General features: G+C 45.1%; 1 protein-coding gene across 2 annotated transcripts in view; it reads left to right on the top strand.

The window, feature by feature from the left end:
- Window positions 1–2,922: 2,922 nt before the first annotated feature.
- Window positions 2,923–14,439, top strand: part of QSER1 (glutamine and serine rich 1) — a 79,404-nt gene continuing 67,887 nt past the window's right edge. The window contains exon 1 of one of the 2 annotated variants that reach the window (XM_059722710.1): window positions 2,923–3,518. In XM_059722710.1, the coding sequence (XP_059578693.1) occupies window positions 3,397–3,518 (122 nt within the window). In that variant the 5' untranslated portion in view covers window positions 2,923–3,396. The remainder of the gene's footprint in view (window positions 3,519–14,439) is intronic. The other variant, XM_059722709.1, reaches the window with a different exon arrangement.

Genomic DNA, 14,439 nt, shown 5'->3' with positions numbered 1-14,439 from the left:
ACTAGTGGTGGCAACCAGAATGAGCTGCTGCTGGGGCTGCTGGGACGTGGAGTCTGGCTGCCATGCTGCCCCAGCTCAGATATGTGCCTGGGGGTGGCAGGACTGGCCCCAATTGCCACAGCCTGGCCCCCCCAGTGCCTGGGCCAGGTGGGGCCTGAGGGACCTACCATAGTCCAGATAAAATGCCTTGATGTGCTAGATGCAGCCCATGGGCTGTATTTTGCCTACCCTTGCCTTAGTAAAACCTTGCAGGTTGAACTGTGTTTTTATTTACTCTATATTAAACCCCAAGTCAAATAATGACATTATATTGATGTTCAATGATTGATGAATAAGATGATGTGGTGCTTAAAAGTACATGCAAGCGAGGAAAGAGGAGAAAGCTTGTGCCTGAAGGAGCGCTTGAGCTGGCTTAGGGCAAGTAAGCTGCTGCATGCAGTCTGTAGTATCTTGAGACATGGGGTGTGGAAACAACATTTTGCTATTTACTGGAACCTATTTGAACAGCTATTTACAGTAAAGTAGTAATAGTCTTGCTACAGAAAGCAGGGTAGATTAATGCTTTAGTGGGCCCTAGGCAAACAAACTTATGGCCCCCTACTTAATACTGCATATTTATATTACTTTTTTCACTCAATAATTGTATGTAAAATAAGCACAGTTGGGCCCCTTCTTCATGTAGGGCCCTAGATGTGTGCCTAGTTTGCCTATGTGTTAATCTTGCCCTGGTTGCAAGAGTCTAGGAGACAGCTTTATTGCTGTCCTGCTACACCAGGAAGTTCTTCCTCCCTCCCCCAGTCTAAGTCCTGGGATACCCATACTTCCTAGAAACATGGAGTTTCTAGGAGGACTTACTCAAATTATGTCACTGAGTTAGCCAGGACTGAATTTTTTTTTAGCTGCTTGCACGCATGGAAAAAAATCCACACGCTTTACTTTAAACTCCGCACGCTCCCTTACTGAGACCAGCATATGCCCAGAGACTAGTTTTACCTGGCTCTGCAGCATCTGTATATATTGGGTGCTTTAGTGGGGCTTTATTGGTGCTTTTACTGATTGAATCAGCTTTAGATAAAAGGTCTACTGAAACACCCAATCTATACAGACACTGTGGAGCCAGATCAAAGTAAGGCACTGCTTCTTCTGGTAAAGCGCTTTATTTTTTCCATGTCTGCAAACAGCCTTTGTTTCTGTGTTCTGCTTACTTGGGGGCATGTGGCATACAAGACAACATGGGTAAATTGTTTAAGCTCCTTTATGAAGATTATGAAAAAAAATACCTAGAACCATCTGAAACAGGCATATATCATGTTCCAAAATAAAGGCATAATCAGAGTAGACTGATTTTGCTCTGTCTTGTCTTGAAGAGAGATGCATACGTACTTTTAGGGCTTATTGCTGGCTGACAGGTGTTTGCAGCTGTAAAGCAAAGCAACTGCCTTGGGTTGTTTAGTTCCTCCTAGTTTCAGGAAAACAAAACTTTGTATGTTCTTTGTAAATAAGCAGGATTTTATCAAAGAAACCTGACATCATTGGTTTCTCTTGCTAATTGGAACAACCTGCAAGATCCTAAATTTTTGGCTAACTGCTTCGCAGAAAAGAGAACAGTATTTTGTACGTGTTGTAACAAGATTAAAAGGCTAGCCTATACCTTTAAAGCCAGTGTGAAAAGAAATGTCAGTGTGTCTGATTTAATTGCTGCTATGCAGTATTCCAAGTGTACACATTTCCTTTTGCTTTTCTAACCCTTGTACATCTCAGTTGCTCACAGATATGCGAGATGCTGTTTATTTTTTCATATCACTGTTGTGGAAAAAAGTAAACAACTTTCGAGGAAAAAAAACATCGTGTAACTGGACCAGCAGAAGTCACAGACCTGTTTGCAAACTGAGATAGCTTGGGGAATTTAAAAAAAGTCTGAGGGAGAACATAAACACTTAGGGCCCTGCTACACATTCGAAGCTGAATAGAAGCCAGCTATAGAGTTGTTACACATTTTCAAGCACTAATTGTGTGGCTGGCTGGTTGGCTCTTTTTATAAGTGGATAGTCATTTTTATGGTGTTATAATTACTGTGCACGTGTGGCCAGTCTAAATGCATTGCATGATTAATCAGTTAATTGCATGATAATTACTTTGCACTTGTGGCCAGTGTAAACTAATTGTGCGATTAACTGGTGAATTGCATAATATATGTCATGCGTAGCAAGGATCTTACTTAGCAACACACTCCTTCCTCACCAGTGGGAGAGAGTTGAATTTGGATACACCTGAGAGGTCACTATTCAATAAACTATTAAGTAGAAGGATGCAGAATAGCGAAGGATGCACATTACAAATAAGCAAAAGAGACCAGATGATGGGAGGTCATATCTAGACAGCAGAAACAGAGGCCCAAGCAGTAATTTCAGTGCCCTGGGCAGAGATGTGGGAGATGTGCGCCTGCTAAAGATGACACTAGACCTGCCCTCTGCTAATTTCCGAGTGAGGAAATATCTGCCTAGGGTGATGATTTAACAGGAATCCCCAGTGTGAGAGAGATCCTCTCTGCTTTATATACAAGACTCAAAGGATGAGGGGAAAAATAGGCTTGTTTGAATTCTCAGTGAGGAAATCTCATTGCCTGAGGAGGAGAGTTGGGGGGGAGAAGGAGCGTGGGCTGCTATATTTGGGCGGAGAAGCCGTGTCCTATTACTGAGGGGCACCGGCCACCTCTGCAGGACAAGCACAGCCCGCGGGCTGCGGGAGGCCTCTCGCTGATGCTCAGCAGAGAAACCAGGAGTTAGGACGCCCCAGCAGAGAAAAGCCGGGCCGGGGCGCGCAGCCTGCAGCACAGTGACTCCGCTCAGAGACAACGGAAGAGGGGAAAAAAAAAACAGCCCGACCAGCCAGCCCCCTCCTCCTCCTCCTCCTCAACATCTCCCTCCATTTTGAAGCGCTCCAGACCAGCCCTGGCGAGGGGTCCCCGCGTACTGGGCCTGCAGGATCTGGCGCCGCTTCCTCCCCCAACAAAGCGGAGTCGCTTCACCTGCCCCAGCGTGTAAACACCGCCCAGCCCTGCCGGGGGCAGACCGATTAAGCCCCTTGCGCACACTTGGGAGGGGGCTAGAGCCGACCCCCGCCCCGCCTCAGCGCCCACCCCCCGCCCAGCTCAGCGCGGCGCAGCGGCGGCCTCCCCTGCCCGGGCGCCGGAGCCGCGAGCGGCGGAGCGGAGGGGGGAGGTGCATCCTGGGAAGGAGCAGCCCGACATGGGTCTGCGCCCGGCCGGCCCGCAGCCTCCCCGCGCCGCCGCCGCCTGAGCGGGAGGAGGCGGAGGCAGGGAGGGGGCGGCCTGGCGCGGAGCGGGGCAGGGGCCGCCCCTGCTCGGTCCCCGCCGCTGCCCCAGCGGAGCCCCCGATGATGGACAGGAACTACCCGGCGGCTCCCGGCTTCGCCGACCCGCTGGCTCCGGCCGCCGCCGCCGCGCCGCCCGCCGCCGCCTGGGCCTACGAGCGGGGCGCGAGCAGCCTGAAGCCCAGGTAAGCAACGGGCGCGGCGCCACGCGAGGCCGGGGCCTGGGTCGGGGCCTGGGCCCCGAGGCGGAGCCGCCGCCGCCGCCACGCGGGGCAGGGGTAGGGGCAGGGGCGGCCTTGCAGCGCGGCCACCGCCTTTGCGATGCGGGGCCGCCGCTTTTTCTCCCGTCCCGCGAGGTTTTAGCGCCCGCCGGGAGGGCTCCGGCCCCGCCAGCCTGGGCTCCGCATCGCCTCCCTCCTGGGCCCCCGGGGAAAGGCAGCGCCGCGCCGCGCGCCCTCCACGGAGCCGAGCGGGCTAGAGACGCCCACGAGGTTTGCGAGCGGGGCAGGGACAATGCTGGGCTGCCGGGGGCGCCACGCTGCCCTCCAGGGGCTCCCGGTGACCTCGCCCGCACCCGCCCGAGGGAAGCTCCAGTGTCGGGAGCTCACCAGCCCTCTCTTTGTATTAGCAGCTTTGTTTCACCCTTCCTTGTTTCTTCTAGCATCCTCCCGTTGCTTGGCTCCGTCAGCTTTTTCTTTCCACGTCGCCCTTCATGGAAGCGTGAAAGTCCCTGCCCGCCAGCTTCTCAGAGAGGTTTTAGCCCCTGAGGGGCATTCAGAGTTGCAGTGAAGCGCTCAAATGCACAGAGCATTTATCAGTGGAAGATCTTATAGGTTGAACTTTCCCCTCAATTGTATTGTTTGGGTCTGGTGTCAACTCAGGAAAAAATCACAGCCCTGATATTGTCATAGTGGTGACGCTATTAAGACCTGCTGTCTATGCTTTTCTGGGTTTTGTTTTTGTGCGTGTGTCTACACGCACTTCCCATCTAGTAGTACGAAAGGGCAAAACTATTACAATGAGAATAAAATCAAAATGGATCATACTTTACTGGTCTCGGGTTTGGCCATTGGGCCCCTTCTCTCACCTGTTGTACTAGAACGGGTTTGCAAGCTCTCAGGCTGATCCATTCCAATTTTAGAGGATATATTCATAGATAACCAAGCTGCAAAGGATCATTGTAATTGCTTAGTTGATTGCCTAATAGCGTAGGCTGTAAGCGGTCCCTAAACTATCATGGTTGTATCATGGCCTGTCTTTTAGGAAACTATCCAGCCTTGAATTAAAAATTGTCCATGGTGAAGAATCTACCACAGTGGTAAATTATCCTAGTAGTTAATTACATTTAGTATTAAAGATTTCTGCCTTGTTTCCAGTCTTCAATTGTCTAAGTTCATCTTCCAGCAGTTGGATCTCGTTATAATCTTGTCTGCTAGGTTGAAGACCCCATTATCAGAGTCTCCTTCCCCATGGAATTTACAGACTGTGATCAAGATAGTACTTAACCATCCCTTTCATAAACTAGATTGACCTCCCAGATTGTTTTACTAGAAGACATGTTTTGTAATCCATTAATCATTCTTATGGCTCTTTTGTGATTCCACTGTAATTTAGCAACATCCTTTTTTGAATTGTGGACTCGAGCTAGACATCATATTCTAGAACATGGGCAGAGTGCCAAAAACGCCCTCAACCTCGATTTGTAAGATGTTGACGTGCCAGGAGCAGATGGTGGAGGAGCCGTGAGGGTCCCCATCCGTGTGGCAGTTCAGTCCTGGCCCCTTCCCTGCCATCCGCCCCAAGGTGTGTGTGCACCCGCCACCAGCAGCAAGCCGGGCCAGTGCAGCTGCTTACAGCCTTCTGCCCCCTGCTGCAAGCAGCCTGGGCTCTGTGGCTTGCGGAAGGGGCCTACCAAGAAGCCAGGCCAGCTGTGGCATGCCAAGAAAATGTCTTCACGTGCTGCGCTCTGGTGCTGGGGATTGCCGATTCCTGTTCTAGAAGATGCTTCTACTTCAGAGACAATGTAACTTCCCTATTGCTATTTGGGAATCCTGTTTTGCAGAGACTACAAGGATTATTTTAGTTCTTCTGTACCAAGCATCATAATATAAACTCGCATTTAATTACTTCATGTTGATTGACCTGAGGTCATTTTCAGAGTCCTTACTTCATTCTGTAAGTATGACTCCCAGTCTTATTTTTCTAGATATGTAACTTTACATTTAGCCACATCAGAAATCAAACTGTTCCATACTGAGGGATCCAAGTACCTCTGGAATGAAGAGTCCTTTTAATTTATTTATCGCCAAATCAAGGCAGCAGACGAGTGATTTTTGCGAGCCAATTGCGGTACTGGCTACCATCTTTGTGGTCTTTTTGCAGTGGGGACCCCCCCCTTGCTGATTGGTTGAGGGGGTCCCAGTGGTCTCTCTCCTTGCCACTGATTGGCAGCGAGGGCTGCCTTTCATTCAGTCCTATCCCTTGCTGCTGAGTGGCAGAGGGCTGCCCTTCATGTGGTCCCACCCTTTGCTGCTGATTGGCAGAGAGTAGTGAAGCCACACAAAAAGCAGCCCTCAGCCAATAAGTGGCAGAGGGAGCGGCCACCATTTTGGCTTCTCCTTCATGCCACGGTCTCCCTCCTCTTACCCTGCAAGCAGACTGCAAGGCTGGGCTGCAGTGGCCACTGGCTCCCACTGGGGAACCCCCATTTTATTTTTAGTAAGTTATTTTTTTCTGGCAATTCCGCACAAAAATCGCAGAAACTGCTGTTTTTCATGATATTTGTGGAAACTGCCATTTTTTGTGATTTGAGTAGGTCCCTATTTATCATTCCCTCAGTTACTGTCATATGCAGTCCTTGAGTACTGATTTCCTTTTTTTCCCTAGGTTATTAATAAGAATATAGTGTAGAGTCAAGAGCTGACCCCAGATGGATCTCACAAGAAATGCACTGATTTAAAGCTGATTTCCTTTTTACAGTTTGGCTAACGGACTGATCTCAAAACCATTTTAATCCATTTATTGTGTGCCATGTTGATTTTGTATGGTTCTAGTATCCTAATCAAGATGTCATGCAACACTAAAGCAGGCATCTTACAGAAATATATATTGTATGAGTACTGTTATCTTTATTGACCAGACTAGTAACCTCTGAAAAAAGTTATCATGTTAACTCAACCACCTCAGTTCTTTGTGAGCCCATTCTTCTGCCCTAGTTTAGGAATCAACATAACAAAGTCCTGTCTCCAGCTCTCAAATTCCACTTTAGGCTTCTCCCCGCTAAAATAAATGGAATATTTTAAAGTCATGCTGGCTAAAAACATTGTAACTGGTATATTTTTAAACTCTAGCATAGGTAGGATAAATTTCATTTAAAATTGTTGCCTGGTAAAGGTTGTCCTGTATCTTGTTAGTTAACAATACAACTTACCCTGTCTATAGTTGGATTTAAAAAAAAAAAATAATTAACATGTTTATGAACAGTTCTTACCCTTGGTCGATAAACCCATAAACAGTTCTTGCAACTGTGGCCTTTGTGAGAGCTGTTGTCTTAGTATGGATGGAGAGCAATTTGCTGAGAAATCCTGATCCCAAGATCAGTGAGGGATTTCAATGTTGTGATGAACACCTGGAGTCCAAATTGAAGCAATTAAGGAGTCAGTAGAGTGTGGGATATACTGATGTTGATCTCTTGATTTGCTTGAACTTCTGCTTTGTATTTATCTTTTGGCAATCAGCACTCATTGATGAAATTGCACTAGTCCAGTGTTGAACAACGGGCATGCATCATCATGAGTGAGCATTACATATTTGTCCAGAAAGGACATAATAATAAATGGTATTTGGAGGCTATAAACTTGCTGTAGGGAAAGATGTTCTCAAGGTTTTAGATAATTAAAATAATTCCACCTCTGTGAGAATTGCTCATCTCTGGGCTGAACTTCAGCCATCTCTTTTTCATCCCACTCCCTATTTCTTGCAGGTGCTATCCTAGCTGTATAGTGGCACTGGTCCTGTCAGCTGGAAGGAAATGTATAGTTGAGTGACTTCTCCCAGGGGTCTGATAAATATATATTAGAAAGAAGAAGGGACAAGATTCATTCTTCTGAAAATCTGTACATGAAGTTGCGGGAATTTGTTTGAAATGTTCAAAACTCATTTTATTGCTATGCAGCTCAGCTCCATTAAGTCAAGAATGTGGGCTTCCAGCATCTTGTAGCTAACCCTGTTGATTTTGAACATAAACCTCAAGTCCTAGCTACCGAATGATTGTCCACCAGTGCCACTATTGGTCTTTTTGGGGGGGGGGCACAGTCTGAATCTGACTGTGGGTTGTGCAGGTTGTTGATAGGCACAGCTGAGGACCAATGCAACCACAACTCAAGGGCAGAGAGAAGTAGCAGCAGAGAAAAGCAGCTGCTGCCATGGTGGTGACAGCAGCAGTTATGCTGGTTTACCACAGACCCAAGCTGGATTGTTCTAGCTCACAACTCTGAAAAGTTGCCAACCTCTGCTCTAGAGAACTAATTTTAACTTTAAAGAGTATAAAATCATGTAGATGTACTCAAGCTGCAGCAAGGCAAGTTTAGTATAGTTATTAGGAAATACTTCCTCACTTGGAGGGTAGTAAAGCACTGTAACAGGTTACCCAGAGAGGCTGTGGAATTTCCCTCCTCGGAGGTTTTTAAGATCCAGATAGAGCCTTGACTGGGATGATCTAGTTGGGGTTGGTCCTGCTTTGAGTAGGGGGTTGGACTAGATGGTCTCCTGAGGTCTCTTCCAACCTTAACTTTCTATGATTCTACAAATCTCTATCTTACTTACACTATAGACATATAAAATGTTTTTAGTAACAATACTTTAGGAACTTGAAACTAAAATGAAGTATGTTCTACCTATTTGCTATTAAAAGAAAAGGAAATATAGTAAAATAGTGAAACTTAGGCCAGTCAAACTTATTGACAGCATTCCAAGCTGAACTCTGATATTTACCACACTGCAAATACAGTATAAGTAGTGGCACTGTAAGATTTCTCCCTAGTTCTCTGCTGGTGTTTGCTTATTTTAAGGACTGCTAGTATAGTGTAGAGCAGTGGTTCTTAACCTTTTTTGTACTGGGACCCATTTGTAAAGATCAATGGCCAGTCCTGACTGACAGCCCCCTGAATCTGCTGGGGCCCTCACTCCTGACCCAAAGTCCCCTGCCCTCTGGGGCCAGGCTGGTGCCCCTCACTTCTAACCTGCAGCCCCCTGCCTCTCCCCACTCCCCTTCAGCTCTGCTGGAGGGAGCCCCCAGCTGTCCCCGTCCCACTCAGGCTGGAGCATGGTGGCTGCAGCTGCTTCAGCTCATGCGGGTGGCAGCGGAGTGAGGCTAGGAGGAGCAAGAGGGGAGGCCTGTGGCATCCCCCCTACTCTGGGCTGGGGCTGCTGTGCTGTGCCAGACAGCCTGGTCACAGCCCCCTTCCACCCTGCGAGTCGCATCTCCCAGCAGCCTGGCCCTATGAGCACAGGTACTGGTCATGGTGTTGCCGGCCCAGCCACATAGCTCCCTGCCCCCACTGCCCCCTTCCCCCACTGGAGGGGCAGGCCCCTTCCTCTGCCTTGCTGTAGCCTTGGTACCCAGCCACCTTCCGCCAGCACTAGTAGGCATCCCCCCCACACACCCATCTTCTCCACACACAGCCCCCTCTCTCCCTCTGGATAGTCCCCAATCACTGGACCTTCACCCCATGCTGCTCATAAACTTTCCTGCACCAAGCAGCTGGAGCTGCTCCCACCACCCTGCCTGGCTGCATACCTGCCACATGCATGTGGGCATGCACATGCCCATGTGCCCACTGCCTCCAGTTACCTCCAGAAGCCTTTGCAGGCCTGCAAGGGGAAACCCGTGCTTTCCCACATTTTTCTAGGACTTGCTTGCGACCCTTTCAAATATTTTTGTGACCCACTTTTGGGTTGTGACCCACGGGTTGAGAAACACTGGTGTATGTTCATAGCTTGCTCTAGTTAATACATTGGGCAGGAAGGTCAAAGATTGAATGAGAGAGTTTGTTGAACTACTCTCTCTCTGCATAGCCTTCCACCCTCTCCAGGGCCAGATGCGTGACAGTCTTTTTAAAATCTCTGATAGAGAGTTAGAAGAAAAAGGAAGATTGAAATTGCATTAGATTTATCTAACCACAGCTTTCAATAGTGTTTCTAATGTCACTTTTCAGGAGCACACAGCGAGATAACGCAATGTGTGAGAAGAGGTTAAATTTCAGTCTATAGGGAATGTTGCACTCAGTCTTTAATTGCAAAAAAAAAAAATACAAAATTTGCTTCCATGTTTCTTTCAGTCTTTAGCTCTGCATTATCACCAGAAATGCCAGGTTTAATTTCTGGATATAAGCTCTTGTCCCCAAGAATCGCAAGTTTATTTCTTAAAGGTCACTGAGTAGGCTCCTGAAACATCTGTGTCTTTTGGAAGAGAGAGACTCTTAAACTTATTATCAATATAAAAAACATTCAGTTTCCAGGTGTGTTAAATTTTTCTTTCCTCTTTCCTCCTGTTTCTATGAAAAAATAATCATTTTCTATATTGAAGGCCAGAGCAGCAGTTCTTTCCTTTATATTTCTTCCTCCATGGTCATCTTTAATTTTATTGGAGCATCCTGATTAATCTGGCAGGATTGACTTCGACGTAGGAGGGGGCATTCAGAAAGATCACTTTTTTTCATTGGCTAAGAGGCACCTCCAACTAAAGTAAATTAATTTTAAATGATGTCGGAGCTTGTACAAATGCTGTATCATTTTGTCATCTGTCTTCCTTGACGTTTTTTACATTAAAAATTTGGCCATCTGCCCAGGTAATAAGAATTTTGGTTTTAGTTTTCTAAATTTTAGAATATCTCAATAAGAATCTGTCTAGTATTGTGTATATCTACTCCATAAATCAAAGATAAACAGAGACAAAGGCAAATACCATATTTCATGATGTAGAGGTTGATACAGTGTATATGTTGACCACGTTTTTCCAATGCAAAAAGTTAGGATTTTCATAGGCACAGTGTATATAAATTGACCCACATTTTTTACTGAAACAATAACAAACCGTCACCGATGCATGATTAGCACAATCAGCACCAATTGCCCTGTGTTGCATGCAATCAGCACAGAGCAGGAATGAACAGCTGAACAATCACCGCCATGATTAGCACCATCAGTGGCGATTAGCACTGGTTGCTGCAACTTGCACACAAATAACATTTAAAAAATCCCTCATTTAATTAGTTTAATCCCTCATTAAATTTAACAATTCAAAACGTTTTAAAAATACTACTTGGAAACCACTTTTAAAACATTAAAAATACTAAAAATTAACAATCTTTAAAATCCATTGTTTACTTTCATCATCCGAAATGTCAACCCCAAACAGTTCCTCCCCATCTAAATGATTAGTGATCTGATTGTCGTATGGATCCTTGGCATCAAATGTTTTGGCATCTTCATTCTCTCTTTGATCTTCGTCATGCCACTGAATATATTCATCCTCACCATCCATAGAATTACTGATCCTGGATTTTTTTAAACGAATGCGAAACAGTTTTGGGTTTAACATCCCTCCAAGCTGTAAAAATTCACTGGTGCAGAGTTGCTAAGGAGGCTACTTGCATGTTTCCAGCTTTTGTATACAAATGTTGGCTGCTTATCATTCAGCTCAGCCACTTAATGCAAACGTGGTCTTTGAACAGTTTGTTTAAGCACACATCCAATGACTGTATAGTGGATGTTAGCCCTCTGGGGATGACCACTAAGTCTGTTTTACTTTGCTGCAGTTTTACTTTGCTGAGTCACACTGTCACGGAGGTGGCCTTAAACACGTCCCACACAAGCATTCATTTCGGTTGTAACAGCATGCCATGTTGCATATTCCACACTCCCTGTATCCAGATGTGAACTCCTTCCTTGTCCATCCGGCCTTTTGGATGAACAAGAACGACAATGCTAGTGGGGAATTGTTCTTTCTTGGGGAATGTTTTCCTTTTGAAGATGACCGTTGTTTTAGTTTTGTCCCATCAGCCATGCAGGCAAGAATTACAGTAAAATTGGTTTTGTTGTGGCCCATAATCTTCATCAGTACACTTTTAGCACCAGTGACATCCACAGGTTAGTTTGTTAGCATTTTGAAGCACGTGGATGTTTTGTCCGTATTCCTGGTTTGACTGAGATGGTAATTGTTGGGGTTTTTTGTTTTGTTTTGTGGGTTTTTTTGGAGGTTCAACACACAGCTCTGGAACTGGGTTATCTTGTCTTTGAGGTCAACTGGTAATTTCCATGATCATCTTCATTTCCTGGTGCAGAGAGAGATAATTCTTTTTCATGAACTGTGAACACAAGGTTGGGTTGCTGGTAAAGTCTTTCAATCCTTTCTCCACAGCCTGCATCTTGATGATATTTCTTGTTATGATTCTGCCATACTGTTGTGATTGTTGACCTAGTTGTTGAGGTCTCTTTCTAATTCTGGCCATTTGCATTGCTTTTCACAGCCTGCACACTTCTCATGAGGCATAATTTTTTATGTTGTAAGTGCTTTTCTGCCAGTGACAAACCAGTTTCTTATTCACACCGAACTGATGGGTTGCAGAACTGTTGTTAGTATCGAGAGCAAAGTTGATGACTTTGGTCTTGAATTTAGCATTGTATTTCGTTTGTTTTGGCGGCAGCCTGAATACCATGTGGTATTTGGGGTTATCAGTAATTAAGTTCATATGGTGTTCGCTAAAATAGTGCCGATTGTAATTAGTGCAACTGTATCTCATATAGTTACTGGGACCATTCTTCCTGCATTTAGTGCAGTTAGCACAACTGCACCTCATGCTCGCTAAACTAGCAGGATGTTGGCAGCAGTTTTTTTGCTGTGACATGGTGTATAAGTTGAGGTTGAATTTTAAGAGACAAAATTGAGCTTCAAAACTCTACTTATACACTGTGAAATACAGTAATTATATCCACATCAACCTACACCTTCAAGGAAGAAATGCTGGAAAATTAACACATACTCCAAACATAGTTTCAGGTTTTACAGTACTTGTTGAGAGACAAAAGTAAAAGGAAAATACTTCTATATTTTAAGCAAAGACATGGCAGGTCTCCGTTCAGAACCAAAGGGAGGATTAACAGCTACTTATTTAACTTGAAGTAAGGTTACTTACCTACTTAGGTGGATTTCACAGTTTGTCTTTCTACTTCTGCCCATATCTGGTCTCACTTCCCCTTGTTCAGTTTTTTCCTAAGAGCTTGCCTGTACATAGAGTTGCTCCTGTTTAACTTGTGTGGACATTGTGATTCTGGCATACGAGTGTCTTGTTCCCTGTTTAGTTTTCTACATTTTCAAAGTGTTACAATAAACAGGAGCAAAGACACTCATGTTTTGGATTAATGCCACATGTAGACGTTTTTATTTTAGAACAGTTAATCAGGAACAGCTTTGTGTATAGTTAAGCTCTTATTTGTCCTGGTTCTCTTCATCTTCCTTCTACATTTCTGATGCTCTTCTCTAAGGGCTGTGTAGCTAAATCAGTTAATGGCAAGGGCATTCCAACATTAGATAAAAGGTGGAGCACCTTTGCACAGTAGTTGCTTTATGGTAACTGTCCATAGGTATGCTTTTACATGTGGAAGCTAAGTGTGGCAGCTTTGCCTCCAGTGGAAGAGGTTGGTGAATGTTCCCCAGGCAGTTATTGTGAAGCAGCTAACAGGAGGCTTAAATCCTTCCCCTTCTGCCGTATGGTAAACAGTCGGTGCTTACAGACATATGGGGGGGGGAATAAAAACAGCACTTTACCAGAACCTAAACAGCATCAGTTTGACCCAGCTCCCCAGCGCTTGTACAGACTGCGTGCTTCAGTGGGGCTATTTGGTGCTTTTATCTAATAGGTGATCCAACCAATGGGGCTAAAAAGCCCCACTAATGCGTGCGATCTATACGGACGCTGGGTGAGCTGGGTCAAACTGATGTGGTTTCTCTTCTGCATGTGTGTTGTGTTGGAGTCAAAAGTAAAGTGCCGTTCCCTGCCCCCCCACCCCACAAAGTCTGTCAGTGGCTTGTATGTCTATACTCTGAGCAAAACTGCAGTAAGGCACCCATATTCTGTAATACATGTAATCTGTATGTGGAGTTATTCAGGAATTCCTGTTTCTGTGCATCTCCATGAGAACTACCCCTTTTTTTCCCCCAGCATTCCACTTGTATTCTTTCTCACAGGAGTTCCGTTATACTTACTATACTAATTTACTTGTCACTGGCACTAAAAGTATACTGATGAAGACTACACGTCATGACAAAACTAACTTTACTGTAATTCTTGCCTGCGCAGCTGACGGGACAAAACTTAAACCAATGAAAGAAAATATTCCCCAAGAAACATTCTCCGAGACTTCCCTGTTGGTATTATCGTTCATGTTCACTCAAAAGGCTGGATGGACGAGGAAGGCATTCACATTTGGATATAGCAAGTGTGGAATACACACCCTGGCATGCTGTTACAGTCAAAATGCATGCTCGTATGGGACCCCTTCTCTCCCATCTGCCAGAAAATTTTTTAACTCATTTAATCATCTTCCCTGCTGTTTGAGAAGTTGGTAGGTGGGAAAAATATCATTTCATGTATGTTACTGATAGAGTGCGGAGAGGCTTGGTACAAAATTAGCTTTCCCCAATTACCCTATAAGATAGGTTTTAAAAAATTTTGGATAGACCATGGAAATCAGGTCTGATCTTTGAATTTTAGGATTTTTTAAAGTACTATTAGGATTGTGGTGCTAAGAACTGCCTAAATATGTAATATTTAATCCTGATCATGGTTGTAAAGATTCTTCCATGATTAACCCCATCTTTATGAATTTTCTTGGTTGGGGGAGAGGAAATTCCTTGTTGTGGCTAGATTTTTGTATGCGTGTAAATAGTGACAACAGTAGAAACTGAAGTCTTCTGTTATCTAGGGAAGAAGGACACCTTTGCATTTTTTTCTTGCATACAACATGTCATCATGTTGTGTCGTTCCCCAGTAAAACACCTTGTTTTTTGAAAGGCAGAATGTAGGGGAAAAGCTTTTTCCAGAGTCA

This window comes from Alligator mississippiensis, chromosome 2 (assembly GCF_030867095.1).
Source record: "Alligator mississippiensis isolate rAllMis1 chromosome 2, rAllMis1, whole genome shotgun sequence".
NCBI lineage: Eukaryota > Metazoa > Chordata > Crocodylia > Alligatoridae > Alligator > Alligator mississippiensis.
Note: the sequence above shows the minus strand (reverse complement) of the source record. Positions and strands in the feature narration are given on the sequence as shown.